Raw genomic sequence first — 27,196 nt, forward strand, 5'->3', positions numbered from 1 at the left:
TCTCACTCTGTTACCCAGGCTGGAGTGCAATGGCGCGATATCGGCTCACTGAAACCTCTGCCTCCCGGGTTCTACCAATTCTCCTGTCTCAGCCTCCTGAGTAACTGGGACTACAGGCGCGTGCCATCATACCTAGCTAATTTTTTGTACTTTTAGTAGAGATGAGGTTTCACTGTGTTAGCCAGGCTGATCTCGAACTCCTGACCTCGTGATCTGCCTGCCTTGGCCTCCGAAAGGGCTGGGATTAGAGGCGTGAGTCTCCGTGGCCAGCCCGGGATTTTTATGACTAGAACTAACATATGTAAGAGGCTTCTCATATTGTAGGCCCCAACAATTGGTAGCTTTCAAGTTGCCGTATACTTTTACATAAATGCTGTCACACCATAGATGTATTTTTTGTTTTTAGTGGATTTTTGTTTGCCATTTTACATATCAAAATAAACTTAAAAGATGTTAAATGAAATAAAATATTATGATGAGGCACTTGACTAAATGGCAAAATGAAACACTGGGTTCCATCATGACCTCCTGGTGTGCACATCTATTTACATATGTGCATATGTGTGTTCATGTGTACATACATAGATTAAGACAAAACAGAATTTCATGACACGATAATTACATTTGCTACATGTGATATACCTTAGTCCATTCTGTTCCGGAATAACATATTAATTAATTTTAAAAATGCTTTGGCTGGGCGCGGTGGCTCAAGCCTGTAATCCCAGCACTTCGGGAGGCCGAGACGGGCAGATCACTAGGTCAGGAGATCGAGACCATCCTGGCTAATACAGTGAAACCCCGTCTCTACTAAAAATACAAAAAAATTGGCCGGGCGCGGTGGCTCAAGCCTGTAATCCCAGCACTTTGGGAGGCCGAGACGGGCGGATCACGAGGTCAGGAGATCGAGACCATCCTGGCTAACATGGTGAAACCCCGTCTCTACTAAAAAATACAAAAAACTAGCTGGGCGAGGTGGCAGGCGCCTGTAGTCCCAGCTACTCAGGAGGCTGAGGCAGGAGAATGGCGTAAACCCGGGAGGCGGAGCTTGCAGTGAGCTGAGATTCGGCCACTGCACTCCAGCCCGGGCGACAGAGCAAGACTCCGTCTCAAAAAAAAAAAAAAAAAATTAGCCAGGCGTGTTGGCGGGCGCCTGTAGTCCCAGCTACTTGGGAGGCTGAGGCAGGAGAATGGAGTGAACCCAGGAGGCAGAGCTTGCAGTGAGCTGAGATCGTGGCACTGCACTCCAGCCTGGGCAACAGAGCGAGACTCCATCTCAAAAAAAAAAGAAAAAAGCTTTAAAATATTTTATTTTTTATTTATTAAACATTTTTTTTTTAAGTGCACTGATTACCAGTGTCCTGATGGGCTGATGACTGGCAATTTGGAAGACACCAAACTATACAGAAATCCAGGATCTTTGCTCATTAATTCATTGCACAAATATCTATTAAGTACCCATTCTACGCCAGACCCTGCACTAGGTCCTGGAGCTTCAGTGATGAACAAGACAAATACGAGACCTGCCCTCATGGGGCTTCAGTCTCACTTTGGGGACAGACAATAAAAAGATGCTTATTATTTTAGCACTTTCACTACCTGGCATTTTGAAAGGGCAACTGATTGACTGATTGACTGTGTCTGTGATAGATATAAGGCCTCTCCAAGGATGTCACAGGTAGGCTCAGAGCTAAGGATGAGATAGAACTAGCTATGTGAACAATGGGAGGAATCGCATTATGAGCAGAGCCCGTAGCACGTGCAAAGGCCCTGAGGCAGAAAGCATTCAGTGTGTTTCAGACATGATGAGAGCCTGGATGAAGTGCGGCCGTTCAGGGCTAAGTGACGAAGGGTGGGGCTGGAGAAGTGGGCAGGACACTCTAGGCCATGGATGGGAGTTTGCATTTTTTCCAAAGGGATGATAAATCATTTAAAGGTTCTAAGCAGAGGAGTGAAGACATAATCTAGTGTACAAATCAAACTAGTTGCTCTGCTGTATGGAGAATATGTGGAAGGGATCTAGAGTGGAAGTTGGAATTCCAGTTCGGAGGGTGCTTCAGGGGCTGAGTGAGAGACACCATTGGCTGAGATGCTGGTGTTGACAATCAAGATATTCGAGACATATTTTGAAAGTAGAATCAATAGGTCTGGCTTTTGGACTAGGTGTGGAGTGGAAGGAAAAGCAAGAGCAAAGACGATCTCCTAGGTGGCTGGCTTGTGGTGCTGACTGTGGAGGTCAGCAAACTGTGGCCCACGGGCCAGATCCAATCTAGGGCCTGTTTGTTGTTGTTGCTTTTGTTTGAGATGGAGTCTTACTCTGTTGCCGGGGCTGGAGTGCAGTGGCACGCTCTCAGCTCACTGCAACCTCTGCCTCCTGGGTTCAAGCGATTCTCCTGCCTCAGCCTCCCAAGTAGCTGGGATTACAGGCGCCCACCACTACGCCCAGCTAATTTTTTCTATTTTTAGTAGAGATGGGGTTTCACTATGTTGGCCAGGCTGGCCTTCAACTCCTGACCTTGTGATTTGCCCACCTTGGCCTCCCAAAGTGCTGGGATTACAGGCGTGAGCCACTGTGCCCAGCCAGTTTTTTTTTTTTTTTTTTTTTTTACTTTATTAATAATTTATGGGTTAAAAATGGTTTTTACAATTTTAAAAGTGGGAGAAAGGCATGCAGAACGTGTGTCAGAGAACATATGTGGCCATATGTGACCTGCAAAGCCTCAATATTTGTCATCTGGTCCCTTACGGGAGAAGTTTGCAAACCTCCAGATTACTGGGTTATGCTGTCATTTGCTGACATGTAGAGGGCAAGGAAAAGGATATGTTGTTGTGGTTGTTTGAGAAGTGGTGAGAATATGTATGAACTTTCCTTAGATGTTTGACTTCAGTTCTTAGAAAGAGGTATGCCATGAGCCCAATTGTGATTCTCGTCTTCACTTTTATTGCATACGTAATCAGAGATAAGCATTTTGAAGCTTCTCAGAAGAAATGGGGTGAATGCTGACATTATTGTTTGGCTACCTGACTTGGGAGCTCCCTTTTATCAGAGATTTTGCCTGAGGAAGGGGTAGAATATTCAACTTACAATAACAGTACTCTTGGCTGGGCGCGGTGGCTCACGCCTGTAATCCCAACACTTTGGGAGGCCGAGGTGGGTGGATCACCTTAGGTCAAGAGTTCAAGACCAGTCTGGCCAACATGGTGAAACCCCATCTCTAATAAAAATACAAATATTAGCCGGGTGTGGTGGCAGGGACCTGTAATCCCAGCTACCCAGGAGGCTGAGGCAGGAGAATTGCTAGAACCTGGGGGAGGGAGGTTGCCGTGAGCCGAGAAGGTGCCACTTCACTCTAGCCTGGGTAAAAGAGCGAAATTCTGTCTCCAAAATAAATAAATAAATAAACAAAAATAAAAATAATAACAGCACTTGTTATCAGTAAGAATCCGTGGGTATAACCTATTGATCTTTTCTGATTCCAAAAAAGTTCATTTCTGGCCAAAAATGGACTGGTTTTTTTTTTTTTTTTTTTTCTCATTCTGGTTTAAACGTACCGCTTTTTCAGCTCTGCCAGTGGGAAATGTCTTCCTACCTTTTGGGGCTCCAGTAACTGAGACTTGGGGTTGGGACCTTTGCAGCCTACTGCCGGAACTCTCTGGATGGCCAGTGGTACAGTTATGATGACAGCACGGTGGAACCGCTTCGAGAAGATGAGGTCAACACCAGAGGGGCTTATATCCTCTTCTATCAGAAGCGGAACAGCATCCCTCCCTGGTCAGCCAGCAGCTCCATGAGAGGTAGGTGCTGCTGCTCATGACAGGAGGGGGTGTGGTGAAGTCACTTAAAGAACTGGGAAGAGGCTCAGCAGGACCAGGAGAGGCTGGCAAGGATCTGAAAGAGGAAGCCCGGGCTGCTGCTGTAGAATCTGAGCAGCACAGACTAGTTGTTCATTTGCCAGGGTGTGGGATGGATAGATGATAATTCAGGAAAGGGGAAAAGGATAATTATTTGTATTCAGGGCAGGTGACACTTGGCAGTGTGGAATTCCATATTCCTAGTCTCATATCACAGCAGGTTTTATTAGGTGTGTGTAATATAAACTGATGTCAGTCCTGTTGGAAAGGCAGGGCAGTTATAAAGGATCCTGGACTTTTCTAGGAAAGGTAGCTTTTTTGTTTTTGAGAGGGAGTCTCGCTCTGTCACCAGGCTGGAGTGCAGCAGCATGATCTTGGCTCACTGCAACCTCCGCCTCCCAGGTTCAAGCAATTCTCCTGCCTCCGCCTCCCAAGTAGCTGGGACTACAGGCACATGCCACCAGCATGCTCGGCTAATTTTTTTTTAGTAGAGACAGGGTTTCACCATGTTGGCCAGGATGGTCTCGATCTCTTGACCTCTTGATCCAGCCACCTCAGCCTCTCAAAGGGAACTGTTTAAACCTGCTGCACTCCAGAAATTCATTTATTAGACAGCCTCAAACTTGCTTGGAACTGGAGAAAGAAAGTGCCAAAGCTGACCCTTTCGTGTGATTTGTTTCATGCTGCAAACCAACTGTCCTTATCTTTGGGACAAGAGAGCATTAAAAATAAAAAAATTAAGCAGATTTTCTCCTAACAGTTATCAGAAAATGGCCAAATAAATCCAAGAGTCCTCAGCAGGTCTAAATCAATCCTAACGCAAGTCTAGCTTCCATTTATAGAAGGAGATATTGAAAAAAGAATTAAAAACCTGTCCTATTAGAGAAAGGGTTTTCTAACTGTCCGGTGTAATAAAGACAATGTATCTCTATGGTGCAGAAGGTCCTTACTGCCCGTTGTAAAAGATTTGGTTTCCCTAAACATGGCTTATTACCTGTTGAACTCTGTGTACTGGGGCCCTGGTACTGGTAATAAGATACTGTTACTCTGCCTCTGGCTATAGCTCTGAGTAACACAGTCCTTTGACTCTGGAAAAGAAACAAAAGCATATTTAGGACGCCAAAGCTGGTGACAAGGAATTTCATGGAAAGCATTTCAATGCTTGTCAATGTACTTTCCTTTGCTGCTGTTGTTGTTGTTTTGTTTTTTTATTTTTTGAGATGGAGTTTCACTCCTGTTGCCCAGGCTGGAGTGCAGTAGCGCGATCTCGGCTCACTGCAACCTCCGCCTCCCAGGTTTACATGATCCTCCTGCCTCAGCCTCCTGAGTAACTGGGATTACAGGTGCCCGCCACCACACCCGGCTAATTTTTTGTATGTTTCATAGAGATGGGATTTCATCATGTAGGTCAGGCTGGTCTCGAACTCCTGACCTCAGGTGATCTGCTCGTCTAGGCCTCCGTAAGTGCTGGGATTACAGGCGTGAGCCACTGCGCCCCGGCCCATACTTTCCTTCTGTGCTCAAATGCCTCTCCCTAAACTTGTAGGCTTCGTCACATGGGTACCCAATCACAGGTTTCCCCTCTCGTCATTGACTGGTTTCTGCAGTTCTGCTCTGGTTCTGCAGTTCCGGGGCTGAAGGATGGGGCCGGAATGGGGATCTGGCTGTGAAGTGCTCCCCTAGGACTCTGAAGGTCTAGGGTTGGGCTCAGCCTCCCTCTCTGTGTTTCCTCCACAGGCTCTACCAGCTCCTCCCTGTCTGATCACTGGCTCCTACGGCTCGGGAGCTACGCTGGCAGCACAAGGGGAAGCCTGCTGTCCTGGAGCTCTGCCCCCTGCCCCTCCCTGCCCCAGGTTCCCGACTCTCCCATCTTCACCAACAGCCTCTGCAACCAGGAAAAGGGTACGTTGGTTATGTGTGCTTGGTTTATTTTCATTTCCTGTAACGTCCATTGTTATTGCTCTGTATGAAAGCCCTGTCACTTCATAGCCTCGAATGGAAAGCGTCCATCATTACGAGAGGTTTGTTCATCTCTTAAATGGGATCTTCTACGACCTGCCCTTCCTTGCCCACTTCTCCCCATCCTCTACCCTCCAGCCACAGGTACCTTTGCTCTGCCCCTGTGTAGCTTACTGTTATAAATAAGTAAACCTGGGAACATGGTACTTAAAGAAGGAAGAATGGCAAAGAGAATCAGGGAAGAGGGTATCCAGGCCCGGGGTGGAGGAGGGAGGGTGCACAGGGTCCTGGAGATAGGGTGGGTTGGGAATATCTTTCTAGGGGGTGACGCTGAGCAGAGCCCTGAGTGAGACAGAGTGGCTTGTGTAGAAGCCTAGGGTGTGTTCCAGGAGAGGAGCCCTCCAGGGTGAAGGCTGGGAGTGAGCACTGGATGTGTGAGGGACTGAGGAAACCAGAACTGTGGCCGGAGCAGAGACACGCAGGAGTAGAGAGAGCAGGAGTGGACAGGGGCCATGTCAGAACCTACCTTTCTGAGCTTGAGGTATAAAGTTTGAACTCTTCTAAGTGTAGTGGATAGCGAGTGGAGAGGTGTTTTCTGTTTTGTTTTTTTAGTGCTTCTGTTTTAGTCATTGTTTTTAAAAAATTGACACATAATAATTGTACATATATATGGGGTACATGTGATATTTTGATACATGCGTACAATGTGTAATGGCCAAAGTAGGGTATTTAGAATATCCATCACCTCAAACACTTATCATTTCTTTGTGCCGGGAACATTTCAAATCTCTTCTAGCTATTTATATTAACTGTGGTCACCTTCCCGTGCTATGAAACATAAGAACTTATTTTATCTAACTGTGTATTTGTACTTTTTTTTTTTTTTTTTTGAGACAGAGTCTCACTCTGTTGCACAAGCTGGAGTCCAGTGGCACAATCTCGGCTCACTGCAACCTCTGCCTCCTGGGTTCAAGCGATTATCCTGCCTTAGCCTCCAGCTGGGATTACAGGCACCTGCCACTACGCCTGGCTAATTTTTGTACTTTTCATAGAGACAGGGTTTCATCATGTTGGTCAGGCTGATCTCAAACTCCTGACTTCCCGTGATCTGCCCGCCTCCGCCTCCCAAAGTGCTGGGATTACAGGCATGAGCCACCGCACCTGGCCTATTTGTATCTATTAACCCACCTCTCTTCATCCACCCCCATTCCCAGCCTCTGGCAACCATCATTATACTCCATACCTCCATAAAATGGACTTTTTTAGCTTGCTGGAGAGTTCTGAGCAGGAAAGTGGCTGATCTGATTCATAGTTTTTAGAGAGTCTGGGTACTGTGTGGAGAATACATCACAGGGAGGCAAGAGTGGGGACATAGAAAGGTCATTCAGGAGACTAACATGGTTATATCCAGGTGGGAGACAGTGGTGGTTTGAACTGGCATGTTAGGTAAGAGATGATCAAACTGGATGTGTTTTGAAGCTAGAGCTGCTAGGATTTGCCAGTGTGGGGTGTGCAGTGTGAAGGAAATAGAAGAGTCAAGGATAACTCCTTGCTTAGCGTCTAAATAACGAGGGGAAGAGCTGCACAGTTAATGAGATGGGAGAAAGTTGGGTAGGAACTGTTCATTTTGGAGGGAAGTCAAGGTTTTTTGACATAGTAATTTTGAGAGTCCTGGAAGACATCAGTCCCCAGCCTTTTTGGCACCAGGGACCAGTTTCATGGAAGACAATTTTTGCACCGACTCGGGGCAAGGATGGTTTGGGATGAAACTCTTCCACCTCAGATCATCAGGCATGAGATTCTCATAAGGAGCCTGCAACCTGCATCCCTCATGTGTGCAATTCACAATAGGCTTCGTGTTCCCATGAGAATCTAATACCCCCGCTGATCTGACAGGAGGCGGAGCTCAGGCAGTAATGTGAGTGACGGGGAGCAGCTTTAAATACAGATGAAGCGGCCAGGCGCGGTGACTCACGCCTGTAATCCCAGCACTTTGGGAGGCCGAGACGGGCGGATCACGAGGTCAGGAGATCGAGACCATCCTGGCTAACACGGTGAAACCCCGTCTCTACTAAAAATACAAAACAATTAGCCGGGCGTGGTGGCGGGCGCCTATAGTCCCAGCTACTCGGGAGGCTGAGGCAGGAGAATGGCGTGAACCCGGGAGGTGGAGCTTGCAGTGAGCTGAGATTGCGCCACTGCACTCCAGCCTGGGCGACGGAGCAAGACTCCGGCTCAAAAAATAAATAAATAAATAAATACAGATGAAGCTTTGCTCACTTGCCCACCACTCACTTCCTGCTTGCTGGCCTGGTTCCTAACAGGCCGTGGATCACTACTTGTCCACAGCCCAGGGGTTCAGGGGTTGGGGGACCCTGCTAAGACATCATCACATCAACGTGATAACTGGGGAGTGGAGAGAAATATTTGAGAGTCATCAGCACATGGATGGAACGGTGCTGGCTGAGCTCCCCTGGGGAAATAGTACAGCTGGAAAAGAATGAAGGCTGGGCACAGTGGCTCACGCCCTGTAATCCCAGCACTTTGGGAGGCCGAAGTGGGCAGATCATAGGGTCAGGAGTTTGAAACCAGCCTGACCAACATGGTGAAACCTTGTTGGTACTAAAAATACAAAAAAATTAGCTGGGCATGGTGGCAGGTGCCTGTAATCCCAGCTACTCAGGAGGCTGAGGCAGGGGAATCACGTGAACCTGGGACGTGGAGGTTGCGGTGAGCTGAGATCGCACCACTGCACTCCAGCCTGGGCAACAGAGCAAGACTCCATTTCAAAAAAAAAAAAAATGAAGACCCGAGACCAAACCTGGGGGCTCTCCAACATCTAAGGGTTGAGCAGCCAAGAAAAGAACTGAGAAGGAGCAGCCAGTGAGGGGAAGAAAACCAGGTGAGCGTGGTTGACAGATGCAAAAAAAAAAAAAAAAAAAAAGAATCTTAAGGAGGCATCCAACTGTGCTGAATGCTGTGGAAAGGCTGAGAAAGGTGAGGATGGGTAGAGTCCATCAGGCTGGAAGCTCTCTGGTGACTCCTCCCTCCGGCAGAAGCTCCAGGAGCATCTGCTGTGGCTGGAGAGAAGGAAGGCCTTCCTGCAGCAGGTGGCCCAGAGGCTGGGGTGGAGGCAGTGGCAGTGCGTGCACACCCCACCAGGCAAGGTGACTGAAGGAAGGCAGGCTGACAGCTCAGTAGGAGATAGTAGAGATGCATTCAGATGATCAGGTCTCCAGGGAGACGTTGATGACAGCGCTGGGAACAAGGGGATAGCCACAGAAACGAAGTCCTTAAGGCCGAGCATTGTCAGATCACACCTGGAATCCCAGCATTTTGAAAGGCCAAGGTGGGAGGATCGCTTGAGTCCAAGAGTTCAAGACTAACCCGGGCAACATAGTGAGACCCCCCATCTCTATAAAAAGTTAGCCAGGCATGGTGGCATGTGCCTGTTGTCCCAGCTCCTCCAGAGGCTGAGGTGGGAGGATCTCTTGAGCTTGGGAAGTTAGGGTTAAAGTGAGCTGTGAGCACACCACTGCACTCCGGCCTGGGTGACACAGCGAGAGTTTGTCTCAAAAACACAAACAAAAAAACGAGCGTTACTATATAAGAACTGTATGTCTGTGTATGTGTGTTTGTGCCGTGCATGTTGTCCGGTGTCTCTTGTGTGCGGTCCCCAGGTGGTCCAGGTGGTTCCAGGTCCCGCGTGTAAGGTCCTCAGGCTGCGGTCCATCTGTGGCTCCAGGTCCTGGTGTGCATCCTTGCAGCGCGGTCTGGCGTGTCCAGGTTCAGGTCTCTTGCGGCATGTCCATGCGGTTTTATTCCAGGTCCCATGTGGCGTCCCGCAGGTCTGGTGTGTCCTGCGGCATGGTGCGGTCCGCGGTCCCGTGGTATTCTGTGCGGTCCGTGCAGGTCTCGTGCGGCATTGTCCGCGTCCAGTGCGGCATCCGCATCCGCATACGTGCGGTCCCTGTGGGTCCATGCACCAGACATGGGTGGTCCAGGTGGTCCCAGGTGCGGTCCGTGATCCAGTGTGGTCCCAGGTAGTCCAGCATGACCAGGTATGTGTGTGTGCATGTCTGTGTTTGCATCTCTGTGTGTGTCTGCGTATGTGTCTCTGTGTGTCTGTATGTGAGAGTGTGTATGTGTGTATGAGTGTGTTTGTGTGTGTATTGTTTGTACCTGTGTGTATGTCTGTGTGTCAGTGTCTGTGTGTGTCTGTGTCTTTGTGTGTCTTTGTGTGTGTGTGTGATCTTTAGCCTTTGTGTTCCTTCAGCCAGAAAGTGGTAACATGTTCAAATTATTTTTTTAGTTCCTTATTTCTTGTTAGGTCCTAACTTCTTTTTTTAAATACAATTTTAATACAAATATAATATATAGTTGTGATTAGTATACTTTACATATTGCATACAAGTATATATAATATATAAGTATATGTAAGTAAAGTATATTAATCCTTCATTACTTAAAGTGTATTAAGTACACATCTGATAAATTTTCATAAAATGAACATCCTCATGTACCAGGTTAAAAAACAGAATGTTCTAGCACCTTGCTCCTGTGTATCTCTCTCAATCATACTGTTTTAAATAAAAACAGCTTGCAGATACATAGTTCTCTGCACAGAAATTTACTTACGAGAGAGAGCGAACTGTTGTCTGTTGACGATTGTCAATAAAAAGCAAACACAGGGGTGTGGAGAAGAGGGCTTGCAGGGTGAGGTGGGGGAGCCACGTCCTCCTTTCTGCAGATTCATCCATGGGCTAGAGTCTGTTGTGGAGGCTAGCCTCGTGGTCTGACCTGGAGAAATCTGGCCTGGTCACCAAGGGGAGCACCCTGAGTTGTTACAGATTTTTGATTTCTTGAGTTATTTATGGATTCTCCAAAAATCCAATGCAAGTTTCGTCATGAAGCTATCTGCAATGTCTGCTACTTGACAAATCTCATCGTTTCCCTTATTAAAGTTTCTTACATTGAGCCGCGTGTGGTGGCTCACACCTATAATCCCAGCACTTTGGGAGGCCGAGGCAGGTGGATCACCTGAGGTCAGGAGTTTGAGACCAGCCTGACCAACATGGTGAAACCCCGTCTCTAGTAAAAATACAAAAGCTAGCTGGACGTGGTGGCACGTGCCTGTAATCTGAGCTACTCTGGAGGCTGAGGCAGGAGACTCACTTGAACCCAGTAGGTGGAGTTTGCATTGAGCCAAGATCGTGCCACTGTACTCCAGCCTGAGCAACAGAGCGAGACTCCTTCTCAAAAAAGAAAAAATGATAATAATTTTAAAAGTCCTTACGTTGTAAGAATAGTTGACATTTTGTATTGTGGTTAGGTTTCGCAGCTGTTTCTGGTTTGCAGCCATTACCAGTAGTCCTGCTACGAACATTTTTGATCATGTCCTTGGTGTCCACACCTCTGCATTTCTGTTGGGTGTATGCCTAGGAGTGGAATTGCCTGGGCACAGTGTGTGTGTGTGTGTGTGTATCCATCAGCTGCTTATTTCTTTATACTTTATGTCATCATTGTATCCAAGTACCCAGTGCAATACAGCAGGTCCTTAAATAGTGTCATTTTGTTCAATGCTCATTTCGCTATAATGTTGATGAGAAAAAATAGTTGATTCCTGGCCGGGACTACTGGAGAATGCAGTTTGCTCACTCTCCCCATGTCTGCGTGGGTTTTCTCCGGGTGCTCCAGTTTCCTCCCACATCCTAAAGATGGACCGTCAGGTGATCTGATTGTCTGCATGGTCTCAGTGTGAGTGTGAGCCTCCCTGAAATGGGAGGGGGCCTGTCCAGGACTGGTTCCTGCCATTCATGACCCTGAGCTGGAATAAGTGGGCAAATCATTATCTTACTCGTTACTTTTCTTAAATGTATGTATAGCTCACTTTTTTTTTTTTTTGAGATGGAGTCTTGTTCTGTCGCCAGGCTGAAGTGCAATGGCGTGATCTCGGCTCACTGCAACCTCCACCTCCCAGGTTCAAGCAATTCTCCTGCCTCAGACTCCCGACTAGCTGGGACTACAGGCGCGCACCACCACATCCGGCTGATTTTTGTATTTTTAGTAGAGACGGGGTTTCACCATGTTGGCCAGGATGGTCTCGATCTCTTGATCTCATGATCTGCCCACCTCGGCCTCCCAAAGTGCTGGGATTACAGGGTGTGAGCCACTGCGCCTAGCCGTAGCTCACGTTTATTTCAATGTTTAATAGTAGAAGGGTTTGGGTCTTCATTTAGAAGTTTGGCGATGCTTTTGGGACCAGAAATATGCTGTAGGAGCTTAACTATTATTTATATCAATTAGTCTATGGGAAAATTGGTTTCGTTATATGTTGTTTTGATTCAAGTTCAAGTTATCAAGGGCCTATCAATGATGCTGCAAAGACTTACTGTACCAGGCGTGTACCAAACTCTGGTTACATATTTGTGAGTTGAACAGAGAGGATGATAGATCTTAAAGCTACGGGTGGTTTTAGATTCTCACTGAGTCCACCCCTCTGGTTTACAGTGATTTGTGTGTCAGAGTTAGTTCATTCATTCCCCAATGTGTGGTATTTGGGCTGCCAGAATTTCACGAGTAGACATGACACTCATAGTGTGTCTGTGCATCTTGGAGTTGTCTGATTTCCTTAGAATAATGTTTCTGGGCCAGGAGCAGTGGCTCATGCCTGTAATCCCAGCACTTTGAGGGGCGGAGGTGGGCAGATCATTTGAGGTTGGGAGTTCGAGACCAGCCTGATCAACATAGAGAAACCCCGTCTCTACTAAAAATACAAAATTAGTTGGGCGTGGTGGTGCATGCCTGTAATCCCAGCTATTCAGGAGGCTGAGGCAGGAGAATTGCTTGAATCCGGGAGGCAGAGGTTGCGGTGAGCCAAGATCGTGCCATTGCACTCCAGCCTGGGCAACAAGAGCAAATCTCCATTTCAAAAAAAAAAAAAGAATCCGTTTCTGTGCAGGTATACTATTTCATGCAGTATGTTTGACTTGTCCTGGCTGGACATTTCTTTTCCCCTTATATTTTCATGATTGCACATTTAAAACTGTGTCTATGGCCGGGTATGGTGGCGCATGCCTGTAATCCCAGCTACTCGGGAGGCTGAGGCAGGAGAATCACTTGAACCTGGGAGGTGGAGGTTGCAGTGAGCTGAGATCGCACCACTGCACTCTAGCCTGGGCAACAAGAGTGAAACTCCATGTAAAAAAAAAAAAATATAGTGTCTACAACAAAAAAGATGTTCTTTCTCAAGCTCATTCATCCCTGTCAGCACCACCTATGATAAGCTCAAAAATTCATCCCAGCTCTGTTTAACGGCAAAGTCCCTCAGGCCATTTCTCGGTTCTCCCAAGGAGAAATGTGCTCGACACCGTCCCAAGAGGAGGCGATTTCAAAGGATGGCCCAAGTTTTTCACATGCCATTCAGACAGGTGTCAGGCACACCTCTAGAAAAACTCCTCAGAGACCTCTGAGAGGGCTGGGGGAGGGATGATAACTGTCCTGCAGACCCTGGCAGGCATTTTACTCACATTCACTAGTTCAGTCCTCAAAACCCTTGGGAGAGATGATCTTATAGCCCTACCAAGGGGAAATCTGAGCCTCGGTGTGAAGCAGCCAGTTGCACCTGGTTGTAAAGCTCGCCCCTGGAAAGTGGTGGGACTGAAATGGACCCGTTCCCTCTGGGTGCCAGGTCTTGGCTGTCAGGCTCTTTAGACATACGTTCCAGACTAGAGTTGCTTTCACTTGGAGAGAGACTGCAAGAGCCTTGCTTCCTAAGAGAGCTTTTCCTCTTGAGGTTTGACTAACATGGTGACAGATTTTGAAACCTGTTTTAGAAGTTCTGAGATGATTGAAAAATCCAGCGTTTGCTGGGCGTGGTAGTTCATGCCTGTAATCCCAGCACTTTGGGAGGCCGAGGCAGGTGGATCACCTGAGACTAGGAGTTTCAGACCAGCCCGGTCCACATGGCAAAACCTTGTCTCTACTAAAAATACAAAAATTAGCTGGGCATGATGGCACATGTGATCCCAGCTACTCAGGAGGGTGAGGCTGGAGGATCACTTGAGCCCAAGAAGTGGAAGTTGGAGTGAGCCGAGATCCCATCACTGTGCTCCAGCCTGAGTGACAGAGTGAGACCCTGTCTCAAAAAAAAAAGAAAGACTAGGAGGCCGAGGCAGGCGGATCACTTGAGATCAGGAGTTTCTCAATAGCTTGGCCAACATGGTGAAACTGCATCTACTAAAAACGCAAAAATTAGTTGGGCATGGTGGCGCGTGCCTATAATCCCAGCCACCTGGGAGGCTGAGGCAGGAGAATTGCTTGTATCTATGAGGTGGAGATTGCAGTGAGCCGAGATTGCGCCTCTGCACTGCTGCTGGGCAGGTGAGACTCATCACAAAAAAAAAAAAGAACAGAAAAAAAGAGAAAAGAAAAATCCAGCTTTTTTTTTTTTTTTAAACTAAACCTAGGCAAGATGAAAATCTAGCAAATCTAGCATATAAGTTTCAAATAATTAATTGCAGGTAGCCCTTCTCCCTTCCCACAAATCATGAGTTACAAATATGTAAGGAGAGAGAGTGGTTTTTTTTTTTTTTTTTGCTTTTTGTTTCTGTTTGTTTTTGAGATGGAACATGCTTGTTGCCCAGGCTGGAGTGCCATGGCGCAATCTCTGTTCACTGTAACCTCCGCCTCCCAGGTTCAAGCAATTCTCCTGCCTCAGCCTCCCGAGTCGCTGGGATTACAGGCATGCACCACCATGCCTGGCTAATTTTGTATTTTTAGTAGAGATGGGGTTTCTCTATTCAGACTGGTCTTGAACTCCTGACCTCAGGTGATCTGCCCACCTGGGCCTCCCAAAGTGCTGGGATTACAGGTGTGAGCCACCACGCCCGGCTGGGTTTTTTGGACTGTCAAAATTAGTAGAGGTGGACTACGGGCATTTATTTCCCAGGTTGGGGGCAGGAATGCTAAGTGTCCTGCAATGCCCAGGGGCAGTCCCGCTCAGTAAAAAGTCACCACTGCGAAACACCAGCAGCTCTCTGTATAGAAATGCTGGTAGCCTGAGAACACCACCTTTCTGGTAGCCCTGGTTATGAACATCATCATAATGAAGGAATCTTAAACCACAATGAATGGATCCAAGTATTTTGGAGACTGCAACTTATATAATTGAGGTGGGTGTAGGGGAAGGTTCCATAAGAAAAAGAACATAGAAACATCTTACTTTTGCAATGTTTATACAATCATGACCATGTAAAAAAAATGGCTAGGGGTCCTTCCCAGAGACCCCCCCTTGTAATAAGGGGCCCTGAAAGTTAAGCTTTCATAGCTTCTCAGTATGGGTGCTTCTGACGATAAATTTCCTCTGTGGTTTTATTGGGCCTCCAAGGTTTCGGTTTTCTCTTTTTAAGCACTTTCCAGATAGTATTTCATTTCAGTTTTAATTTCTTCTTTGATCTAGAGGTTATCTGGAAGTCTCAACTATTTGAGACTATTTTGGTCAACTTTATTCTTTGATTTTTGTGGGTTGTGATCCAAGAACGTGGTTTTCAAAAATTATTCCCTTTTTTGAGTCAGACGTGCCGCAAGGTCACATATTAGTCCCTTTTTGTGGTCAAGTACATGATTACTATTTTGTAAGTGCTCTGTGCACATGCAAACTAATGTATATTGTCTATTTGAGGGATGTGAGCTTTATGTCATAACTATTAAATGTACCTTCTCTGAGAATCCTGGCAGGAATGAAATATATTGAAACCTTCCTGTATAGCTGTATCTTTTTTTTTTTTTTTTGAGACTGAGTTTTGCTCTTTGACTGCCCCAGGCTGGGTACAATGGCCCGATCTAAGGCTCCACCACAATCTCCTCCCAGGTTCAAGGATTATACCTCAGCCTCCCCCAGTAGCTGGAGTTACAGGCACCTGCCACTTTTTGGCCATTTTTTTTTTGTATTTTTAGTACAGACAGGGTTTCACCATGTTGGCCAAGCTGGTCTCAAACTCCTGACCTCAGGTGATCCACCTGCCTTGGCCTCCTGCAGTGTTGGGATTACGGGCGTGAGCCACCAGCCTAGCTTGTATCTTTAATCAAGAAATCCTTGCGTTTTAATAATTTTCGCTTTATCTTGTTAGTTGCTTTGTTACTAAGTGTCTACGGGTTTATGACTATTAGATCTCTTTTATAAATTGTGCTTTTTATCATTATAATGCGGTTCTTTATCCCTGCTTAATGTTTTCAACCTTAAATTCTACTTTGTCCAAGTTTAATAATCCCACCCTTTTCTTCTTTCTTTTTGTCTTCTCTCTTTCTCATTTGCCTGCTGTCATTTTTTGCCCCTCTCTTGGGCTTTAGGAACCTTTCTTTTTGAGTTAGTTTTAAGTGGTTTCTGGTCAACAGCCTGGTGCTGGGTTTTTTGTTTTCTTTTTACCAAAAATTCAGAGGCCGTCTTATAACTGGAGCCTTCAGTTCATGCCGACTTAATGTAACAGCTGCAAAACTTGATTTTGTTCATTTCATTTTTAAAGATTTTCTATGGCTGCTGCTTCTTTTCCTTTCCTTATTGTTGCTGATGTGAGCGTGTTGCTCTTTGTTTCCTGGTTCATTGGGAAGTTCTGCTGCTCAGGTCACAAACGAGCAATTTGTTAATTGCTGCTTTCTCCGCCTCAGTATTTAGAAGCCAATTATTTCCTGCAAGGTGTTCTATTTCACCACTGTCTTCTCTCCTTCCCCCCATAAGATGAGAAATATATATCTGTTGTCACTCTTTTCCCTGTCATTTCCCCCAAAATGAGAGCTTCGAAAGGCTTTCACATGCCCCCTCTGGTCCCTTTTGCGAACTCTTAGATTTTGCTGACAGGGCCTAGTACTTTCTACTCCAGATGGTTATCAGAACGCCCCTCGCAGCACTTAGCTTTACGTGACGCATTCTGGGCCGTCTGTCCTGCATATAGGGTGGTGGACGGTACCCGGATTGCAGGGTCCACTGTGCACCACTATTTTTCTCCTCTTTGTCACCCCCCGTCTTGAGGTGGTAGGTCTGGTTCATTCGAGTGTGTGTGATATGTTCTCAAAATCTTTGCCCAGCCGCAAGTATTTCCTTTCACTTGGGAGTGAATGGCAGCTTGGCTGGTTGCACGACTCTTGGGTCGCCGTTCTTTTCTCTCAGGCATCTAAAGCTGTTTTCCCACAGCCTCCCTGGCCCCAGGGTTGCAGGTGAGAAGCCCAGGTTTTTTTGTTTGTTTGTTTATGGGAGAGTCATTTGTTTTTTCTGGTTGGAAGCTTTTAAGATCCTCCCCTTGACCTTGGAGTTTAGAAATTCTCCCAGAATATGCCTAGGCACAGGTTTTTGTTCTTCAACCTTACCTAGAACTTGGGGGTGCCTTTTGTTCTGCAGACTGAGGCCTGTCTTTAGAGAAATGTCTTTTGGTTTTTGTTTAATGATTGTCTCTCCTGCTTTTGATGTTTTTGTGATTTGCTGTTGAGTCTCCTGGATCTGTCTTCTGAGTCTCCTGCCTTTTCCCTTGTAGTTCGTTCGTTCCTTCCTCCCTTCCTCCCTTCCTCTCTCTCTCTCTCTCTTTTTCTCTCTTTCTCTCTTTCTTTTTTCGAGATGGAGTCTCGCTCTGTGGCCCAGGCTGGAGGGCAGTGGTACAATCTTGGCTCACTGCAACCTCCCCCTCCCGGGTTCAAGCGATTTTCCGGCCTCAGCCTCATGAATAGCTGGGATTACAGGCGCATGCCACCACACCCGGCTAATTTTTGTGTTTTTAGTAGAGTCGGGGTTTTGTGTTTTTAGTAGAGACAGCGTTTCACCATGTTGGTCGGGCGGGTCTTAAACTCTGCTGCTCTGATCCAATTTGATAATTGCCACTTTGACCTCGTGATCCGCCCATCTCGGCCTCCCAAAGTGCTGGGATTACAGGCGAGAGCCACCGCACCCGGCCTCCCTTGTAGTTTCTATCTCTTGATCAGTCACGATTTTCAGTCCCTGTTTTTTCAGTATCTTCCTTGAGATGCAAGTTTATTGATCATTTTAAGCCATCGCGTTTCCTCTGGTGGCTCTGTTTCATCAGCGGCCTGCTCCAATGGTTCTGTTGATTCTTCTCGGACTGCCAGACCCCCTCATGCGTGTTGCTGTTTTCTTTTCTGCCCCACCCTCTCTTGCATGGCAGTGGCTCTTGGAGTAGTGAAAGGGGCAGTGGCTTTGACTCCCAAGGGCTGGTGGTGTGACAGCCAGCCTTTTTCTTCCCTGCTTCATCCTGCTGGTTCAATATCGGAGGTGGAGAAGCTTCAACTCATCGGTGTAGCTTTCTTATGGGGACCAGAGGAAAGCTGAGGGGTAGGCTTGTCCCGGGTTGCACCCTGACCTCCATGCAGAAATGGTCATCAGGCTGTGAAGTAATTGTACACGGCTCAAGAAACATTGTATGGGGCCCGGCACGGTGGCTCACACCTGTAATCCCAGCACTTTGGGAGGCCAAGGTGGGTGGATCACTTGAGGTCATGAGTTCAAGACCAGCCTGGCCAACATGGTGAAACCCCATCTCTGCTAAAAATACAAAAGCTAGCCACACGTGGTGGCAGGCACCTGTAATCTCAGCTACTGGGGAGGCTGAGGCAGGAGAATCACTTGAACCGAGGAGGTAGAGGTTGCAGTGAGCCAAGATCACACCACTGGACTCTAGCCTGGGGGACAAGAGCGAGACTCTGTCTCAAAAAAAAAAAAAAAAAAGAAAAGAAAAAAAAAGCAAAGAAGCATTGTATGGTATCATATATTCTTCTTGCTTTTGCCAAACCTCATAAAAACAGGTGCATCATATTATTTTCCCTCAACTGTATCCCAAGCATTGAAGACAGTCCTTGCCACATAGTAGGTGCTTATTAAATATTGTTTGAAGGAGTAAGAAGGTGGATGTATGAAGCATGATGGAAGCCCTTGAAGAGATAGAAGGTACTCAACTAGGAAAAGTCTTGTTCTGTGGTGGGAGGGCAGGGGGTATGCTAAGCATGGCACCAAGAGGTCCCCAGCCCTGTTCACAAAACACATGAGTTTGGATTGATGCGTATTTCATTAGCCAAAAATAAAAAAGTCATGTAGAAATCAAGGTGGCCACACAGGGATAGGAACAGACGTGGCTGTTCTCAAAGCTGCACCTGCTGTCTCCAGAGCTGCGGTGTGGAGGGAATGTCGGGGGACTGTGCCTGTCAGCTGCACTGGTGCCATCTGCATGGGTGAGGGGCTCTTGTGGGGTCCAAGAAGCACATTATGAATGCTGCGGGGCTTATGTTACCTTCAGGAAGAAGGTAACTGCCTGTGTCTTTAATGCAGTGTAAGGCTCTAGGTTCTTCTTGGTTCTCATTCAAGCCAGACTGGCTGGAAACAGAATCTTCTTGGGGTGGGGTAGGGCGGGGGTTGAACCAGAATTAGTGCCCAGGGGTCTCTGAACACCACTGTGTTCAGCATCTGTCTCCCAGCATCCCAGAAGGTTCATCCATCTCCCCAGCGGAGGGGTACCGGGACTTGCACCCACCCTGGGCGGGAAGTGACTTAGTAGAGAGGAAGTGTGACGTGCGCATGGGGGCCTCTTATTCCCTTCTGTTCTTACGCTGTTTATTTCTCAATTTTATTAAAGCCGTCACTGTCTCAGATCCTGTTATCATAGCCCAATAAGTGGAAGGAGAATAAAGATAGGGGTGCTTTTTCACTGCCGTCTTGAGAAAGAGGAGACGCGAGTTCCGTGGGCATCTGTGGTTCCCATGAAATGTAGCTCAGGCGTTGATGTCAGCCCTGGCCTCAGACCCTGTCCTACCAGGAAGAAAGGAAGAACTGCTATTTCGGGCAGCTGCCAACTCCTCTCGCCACCTGCTGGGGCTCCAGGCAACATGCTCTCATTTTGAAAGGCTAAAAGTCACAGCTTTGTCCTGCTAATACAAAGCGTCCCTTTCTGCCCTTCCCAGGGCTGTAGAAGAGAGAAAAAAAAAAAAGAAAAAGAAATAAACTTCACACACATCTCAGACCGCAGAACATTTCTTCCGCCCGAAGGGCTGCGAATTTAATAAGGTCAATCCAAACCAAAATTACAGAGTATTTTGGGTAAAATTGTGTCTATGACTGGCAAATCTAAAGAAATGCTTTGAGGGCCGGGCGCGATGGCTCAAGCCTGTAATCCCAGCACTTTGGGAGGCCGAGACGAGCGGATCACAAGGTCAGGAGATCGAGACCATCCTGGCGAACACGGTGAAACCCCGTCTCTACTAAAAAATACAAAAAAACTAGCCGGGCGAGGTGGCGGGCGCCTGTAGTCCCAGCTACTCGGGAGGCGGAGGCAGGAGAATGGCGTGAACCCGGGAGGCGGAGCTTGCAGTGAGCTGAGATCCGGCCACTGCACTCCAGCCTGGGCGACAGAGCGAGACTCCGTCTCAAAAAAAAAAAAAAAAAAAGCTTTGAGAAAAAGAAAAAAAAAAATATATATATATATATAAAACATTCTCTATGAAAAACCTGGAAAGTCAAATCCTTGAGATGCTTTCTAACTCCTTTTGGAGATAATGGGCATTCTGCTTCTTCCCACTCCCACCATTTCTCCAGGGGTGCTTGGTGGATGCGCACCTCGCCTCCCCTGCATTCCTGCAGCATTCACTCCCCTGCACCTCGTTCCTTTGCCGTTCCTGAGCTCTCACCCGCGCACCTAACAATCCCTGGCCCCTCTCTGTGTCACACATCGTGTTGGTTGTGCCGCTAACAGGGGGGCTTTTTATGGCAGCAGTTCTGCTCCCTTTTGGAGCTTCTCTGTTTCATAGTTCGTTCAGGCTGTTAGAACGGAATACCACGCCCGGGCAGCTTATCCACAACAGACATTTCTTCCCCACAGTCCTGCAGGCTGGAAGTCTGAGATCAGGGTGCCGGCATGATGCGGCTCTGGAGAGGTTCTTCCGGGCTGCAGACAGCTTCATGTGTCCGCACATGGCAGAAAGAGAGCTGACTAGCTCTTTAGCCAGAAGGGCGCTAATCCCATTCACGAGGGCTCCACCCTCACGACCTAATTACCACCTTATAATACCATCATCTTGGGGACTAGAGCTTCAATGTATGAATCTCAGGGGACACAAACCTTCAGTCCACAGCACCCTCAAACACTATGATGAAGTGGCACAGTGAAGTGGCCACCCGTGGGGCAGACTTCAGAGGTCACCTTGCAACGTTTCTCCAAATGTATGTGACTGTCCTTGTGCCATGTGGACTGTGTGTTTCAGTTGTGCCAGGTGAATTTTGTGTGTTTCAGCTGAAGATTTCTTTCTCAGTGATTGCAGGCATCATGTAAAACAAGGCTTTTTTTTTTTTTTCTTGAGATGGAGTCTTGCTCTGTCACCCAGGCTGGAGTGCAATGGCACTATCTCCACTCACTGCAACCTCCGCCTCCCGGGTTCACGCCATTCTCCTGCCTCAGCCTCCCGAGTAGCTGGGACTACAGGCGCCTGCCACCACGCCCGGCTAATTTTTTTGTATTTTTTAGTAGAGACAGGGTTTCACCGTGTTAGCCAGGATGGTCTTGATCTCCTGACCTCGTGATCCACCCACATCGGCCTCCCAAAGTGCTGGGATTACAGGCGTGAGCCACCGCGCCTAGCCAAAACAAGGCATTTTAATGGTACAGTGACTGATGACTGAGAATTTCTTTCCTTTTTTTTTTTTTTTTTTTTTTTTTAAGACAGAGTCTTGCTCTGTCACCCAGGCTGCAGTGCAGTGACATGATCTCGGCTCACCGCCACCTCCGCCTCCTGGGTTCAAGCGATTCTCCTGCCTCAGCCTCCTGAATAGCTGGGATTACAGGCATGTGCCACCATGCCAGGCAAATTTTTGTATTTTAGTAGAGACAGGGTTTCACCATGTTGGTCAGGCTGGTCTCAAACTCCTGACTTTGTGACCCACCTGCCTCAGCCTCCCAAGACTGAGAATTTCTTAAGCAAAAATATATAACCTTGGTTGTACATGTTCCTTTTAGAAATGTTGAGATATAGGAAACAAGAAAAAAAAAATCCATCACAAACAGCACTGCCATGGCCCTATCCACACCTTGTTTTTGGCATCTATTTCTCTATTCTTATTTGTATGTTTTCACATGCATGCATAATACATGCACGTGTATATATTTTTACAAGTTGTATAGGTTAGTGCAAAAGTAATTGCAGTTTTTGCCCTTTTTTAATACAATTTTTTTTTCTTTTTTAGCCCGGGGTAGGAGATCAATTTCTTGCATTTGAAAAATACAAGGACCTAATATGACCTAGAAAAGCAGAATTTTGCTGGGCATTCCATTTCATGGGAATATTTAAAGATGGATGAAACTCATGTTCATTCTTAGGGCTAGATGCTCGTGAGACTGAGCATTGCCAGGTGTCTGTGCTGCCCAGCATGTAGATACCTTCTTTGGCACTGGCTTACCCTGTGGCTTCAAACGTGTAAGTGGATATTGAGGAAGAGTGGGTGAAACCATGGCTGTTCCCCAAAGGCGGGAACCCTTTGTGGCTTCTTCACTGCTGTGTCTCCAGTGCCCAGTACAGCGCCCCCCACATCAGCGGTGCTCAGTGAACGTTAGATGACTGGCATTTAGCTGTAGGGTGGCTCGTACACTGACAGTCTTTCTGTCTCTTTCAGGAGGGCTGGAGCCCAGGCGTTTGGTGCGGGGCGTGAAAGGCAGAAGCATTAGCATGAAGGCACCTACCGCTTCCCGAGCCAAGCAGGGACCGTTCAAGACCATGCCTCTGCGGTGGTCCTTTGGATCCAAGGAGAAACCATCTGGTGCCTCTGTCGAGTTGGTGGAGTACTTGGAATCCAGACGAAGACCTCGGTCCACGAGCCAGTCCATTGTGTCGCTGTTGACGGGCACTGCGGGTGAGGATGAGAAGTCAGCATCGCCGAGGTCCAACCTCGCCCTTCCTGCTAACAGCGAAGATGGTGGGCGGGCCATCGAAAGAGGTCCAGCCGGGGTGCCCTGTCCCTCGGCTCAACCCAACCACTGTCTGGCCCCTGGAAACTCAGATGGTCCAAACACAGCAAGGAAACTCAAAGAAAACGCAGGGCAGGACATCAAGCTTCCCAGAAAGTTTGACCTGCCTCTCACTGTGATGCCTTCAGTGGAGCATGAGAAACCAGCTCGACCGGAGGGCCAGAAGGCCATGAACTGGAAGGAGAGCTTCCAGATGGGAAGCAAGAGTAGCCCCCCCTCCCCCTATGTGGGATTCTCTGGAAACAGCAAAGACAGTCGCCGAGGCACCTCTGAGCTAGACAGACCCCTGCAGGGGACACTCACCCTTCTGAGGTCTGTGTTTCGGAAGAAGGAGAACAGGAGGAATGAGAGGGCAGAGGTCTCTCCACAAGTGCCCCCCGTCTCCCTGGTGAGTGGCAGGCTGAGTCCTGCCATGGACGGGCAGGTTCCAGGCTCACCTCCTGCCCTCAGGATCCCAGAGGGCCTGGCCAGGGGCCTGGGCAGCCGGCTTGAGAGGGATGTGTGGTCAGCTCCTAGTTCTCTCCGCCTCCCTCGTAAAGCCAGCAGGGCCCCGAGAGGCAGTGCACTGGGCATGTCACAAAGGACTGTTCCAGGGGAGCAGGCTTCTTATGGCACATTTCAGAGGGTCAAATACCACACTCTTTCTTTAGGTCGAAAGAAAACCTTACCTGAGTCCAGCTTTTGATGGAGCGTTATCAGTATTGTGTGACGCTGGCGTTCTTGGGACTTTGCCAAGCAACTGTAGGCAGCTTGTGTTGAAAGTGGGTTTCCAGGAAGCCAGTTGTCTTGTAATCCCTTAAAAATTTTTTTTGTGTGTGTGTGTGTCGGGGGGGTCTCCATATCTAGACTTCTAACACCCAAGGTCCACATGACCCAAGGTCCAAAACCTTCCTGTATCATTGGGTGCTTTGCTACAGTCTGGCCACTAGAGGATGCTATTGGGTCAGTATTACCAGTTTCAGGGCAAGAACTGGTATTTACTAAAGAGCTTTGGATATGGGCAAACAAAGTGAGCCTGGTTAATAAGAATCTTCAATGTCATGTCAAATACTGTCATTGGCTTTTCCTTTTTCTTTCTTTCTTTTTTTTAAACTTGGTGGACTTAAATAAAAATATTTTATTTTTAATGCTTTTCTGGGATAAGCATTAAAGATATCAAAAAAAGAGAAAAAAACAAAAGAATGATAGTGATGGTAAGCCAAGATTCTAGCAGAGAGAGATGAGAGATAAATGGCTGAGAGTTCAGGTGAATATTTAATATATTACAAATTGTATTAAAGTTTTTCAAGGTATTTTAAAAATAACTATTTTGATACTAGAAAAAAATGTTCATTTTTTAATTTAAATATGAGATCTATGTACAATTTTAATAAAATCCTGTCCATGAAACACACATGGCTGTCTGAATTATTCAGGTTTGGTAAATGACCTTGTTTCATTCCTGCTGAGTAAACTTGGTTCGTTGCTTGCTATTGCTATCAGAAAGTAGTTACTTGAATTATTTCTAAAATCTAAAAGTGCTTTTCGTTCCAATGCCTTGCTGTTTTCTAAAGAAGCAGAAGCCTCCTCAGGCCTCTCTCTGGCGGGCTTGTACTTGAAAAGACGTGAGTTCCACATCTGCCTGACAGATAATTAGTGGACTGTCCCATTTCCTAAAGGTCTGCACACTCTTCAGTAGCGACTCTTACAAATATCCTATCATTTCTGACTTAGAAGCTGCTAAGCCTGACCCCAGGCCTGGGGCTCAACAGTTGAGGTCACCTGTACTTAAACAGTCCTTTTTCTGCAAATACTTCCTTTTTTGACGGGAAACACTTGTTCAAGACACTTGATCCCAAGAATAAAGTCTTCCCTCATACATATAGCATGACTCATTGACATGTCTCTGCTACATTTTTTTTCTCCTTAAGAAGGAAGAATGGGCTGGGTGTGGTGGCTCATGCCTGTAATCCCAGCACTTTGGGAGGCTGAGGAGGGCAGACCACCTGAGGTCAGGAGTTCGAGACCAGCCTGGCCAACATGGTGAAACCCTGTCTCTACTAAAAATAACAAAAATTAGCTGGGCGTGGTGGCGTGCACCTGTAATCTCAGCTACTCGGGAGGCTAAGGCAGCAGAATTGCTTGAACCCTGGAGGTGGAGGTTGCAGCAAGCCAAGATCGCGCCATTGCATTCCAGCCTGGGCGACAGACTGAGACTCCGTCTCAAAAAGAAAACCACAAAAACCAAAAAAACAGAAAAACAAGGAAGAATGGAGTCCATTTCTTTTACCCCAGTGAAAAAGACAACTTACCTTTGATCAAAGCAACAGTTAGAAGGTAGAACTGAGATAATAGAGAAAGCGAGAAGACCCAGCCACCTGACCCCAGAGGACAATATGGACACCAGTAAACCTGTGTGTTTGCATTGCAAAAGAAGTCCATGTTCTCTTCAAGTCTTACACCAATGTACACTTAGGCACTGTGGAAGACATGGTTGTCCAAGTCCTCTTGGGTGAATAGGAGTCTAGGAGTCTTCCTGCTTTATCTGGTTCTTTCTCTTCTGTTGACTGTCAGAGCAATTTGTCACATTCAGTTTCCATGCTCTTCCTAAGCTCAGTCTCACTTTCTTCCTCCTCCAAGAGATTGGATTGGAACTCAGAGATGCACTTCCCTGGCTTCTCTCTGCTAAGGACTCAGCCTTTAGAATAGTCTTGGTTTGTTGGGATATCATGAGAGGGTCTCAGGCCTTAGCAGTGTTCTCTGTAACACATTTACTTTAGGCTCCGAACCGTGGAGATTCAGGAAGAGGTAATTACACTTGATCCTTGATGGATATCTATCCATCTGGGGTCTGCAACAAGGATGCCTGAGGCACTCTTGCATCCCCTTCCCTGAGGTCACTCCTCCCTCTAGAAGGACCCGGTAGGAGGCTGTGAGAACAGAGCATGGGAAATGGTCGAGTCCAATTTCTGCCTGGATTGGAGGCAATAGGGTCATGGTTCCAACCTTGGCCATGCATCTGATGACAGGCTGCAGGCTTCTGGTCAAGTGATCCTTGAGGAGAAAGCATGGGAGAACCATTGGATGCTTTTTTCCTATCACAAAGATCCTCTTGGGGATTTCCAGCTAGGAGTTAGAGAAAAGTTGAAAGCCATTGAGCCAGAGAGGAGCATAGCCAGAAATGGAGCTAGCTCAGGATGGCCAAAGGGGCCTCCCATTCTTCCTCTGGAAGCTCAGATCCTCACCTGAGTCTGTTCCTGCTGTCTGAGGCTTGGTTGCCAGGTCCGACCTGCAGACCCTGGCCGAATGACGGATGAAGGAAGGCACTCAGACACAGATATCCACTGAAAGAGCAGGCTAGGGGACCGGGCCACTTACAGACCCCAAGGAGGGTGCTGTGAAGAGTCAGCAGCCGCGGCCTCGACAAGCTGGCCCTGTGGGCATTTGTTCAGCACAGATTTAATGACAAAGGCTTTGAGTCAACACACTTGTGGGTAATCAGCATGGTCGCCCTCCCCAGAGAGAGCAGTCCTGCATGGATTTTTAAAGGCCAGGTTCCTTGTGACAGAAAACCAAACACCGCATATTCTCACTCATAAGTGGGAGTTGAACAATGAGAACACATGGGCACAGGGAGGGGAACGTCACACACTGGGACCTGTTGTAGGGTGGGGATTGGGAGAGGGATAGTGTTAGGAGAAATACCTAATGTAAATGACGAGTTGATGGGTGCAGCAAACCAACGTGGCACATGTACACCTATGTAACAAACCTACACATTGTGCACATGTACCCTAGAACTTAAAGTATAATAATAACATTTTTAAAAGGCCAGGTTCCAAGGCCTAAGTAAACGAACTTATCTAGATCAGTTTCTTTACATCCCCTTATTATCTAACCTAAGCTTTCAGGCAACGAATCAGAGAACCTGGCTGGCTTCAGCCAAATCCTTTTCCAAAGCTTTGTAAAACCTCTTGGCCTTCCAAGAAACTTTGCATCTTTCTACAATTTTCCCCATCACCCTGACCAATCTCCTACACTTGGTCACTGGTCTGATGGTCACAGCCCATTCCTGACTCCTAAAGTGTCTCCCAGGTTTGAGGCCCGCCTCCTTAATCCTCCACTCCTGCTCTTTTCCACTAGTGGAAGGAAGGTCTTGCAAGTCCAGAATCTTGGGCTAGGCAGTCATACAGGTAGTGCCAAAAGCTCCAAGGGCCCACAGGATCAAAGAAGAAAGCCAGGAAGTCTAGAGGAGGAGAGGCCATAGCCCATAGGAGTCATATAATTACAGTTCTAGCTACATCTCATCAGTAGGATATCACCTGCAGTGAGGCACCACCAGCATGATGTCCTGAGGAATGGTGAGCTAATCAAGCACGTGCTGACTTGATTTCATCCTAGAG

The 27,196-nt window shown here is 47.2% G+C and overlaps 1 protein-coding gene across 2 annotated transcripts in view; it reads left to right on the plus strand.

Moving 5' to 3' along the window:
- The window catches only part of USP43 (ubiquitin specific peptidase 43), an 84,260-nt gene extending 60,057 nt beyond the window's left edge, over window positions 1-24,203 (plus strand). For both annotated transcript variants that reach the window (XM_003912335.5, XM_009189668.4), the window contains exons 13-15: window positions 3,637-3,795; window positions 5,590-5,754; window positions 22,463-24,203. In XM_003912335.5, coding sequence (XP_003912384.3) covers window positions 3,637-3,795; window positions 5,590-5,754; window positions 22,463-23,499 — 1,361 coding nt within the window. In that variant the 3' untranslated portion in view covers window positions 23,500-24,203. The remainder of the gene's footprint in view (window positions 1-3,636; window positions 3,796-5,589; window positions 5,755-22,462) is intronic.
- The last annotated feature ends 2,993 nt before the right edge of the window (window positions 24,204-27,196 follow it).

This window comes from Papio anubis, chromosome 17, assembly GCF_008728515.1.
Source record: "Papio anubis isolate 15944 chromosome 17, Panubis1.0, whole genome shotgun sequence".
NCBI classification, from domain to species: Eukaryota; Metazoa; Chordata; class Mammalia; order Primates; family Cercopithecidae; genus Papio; species Papio anubis.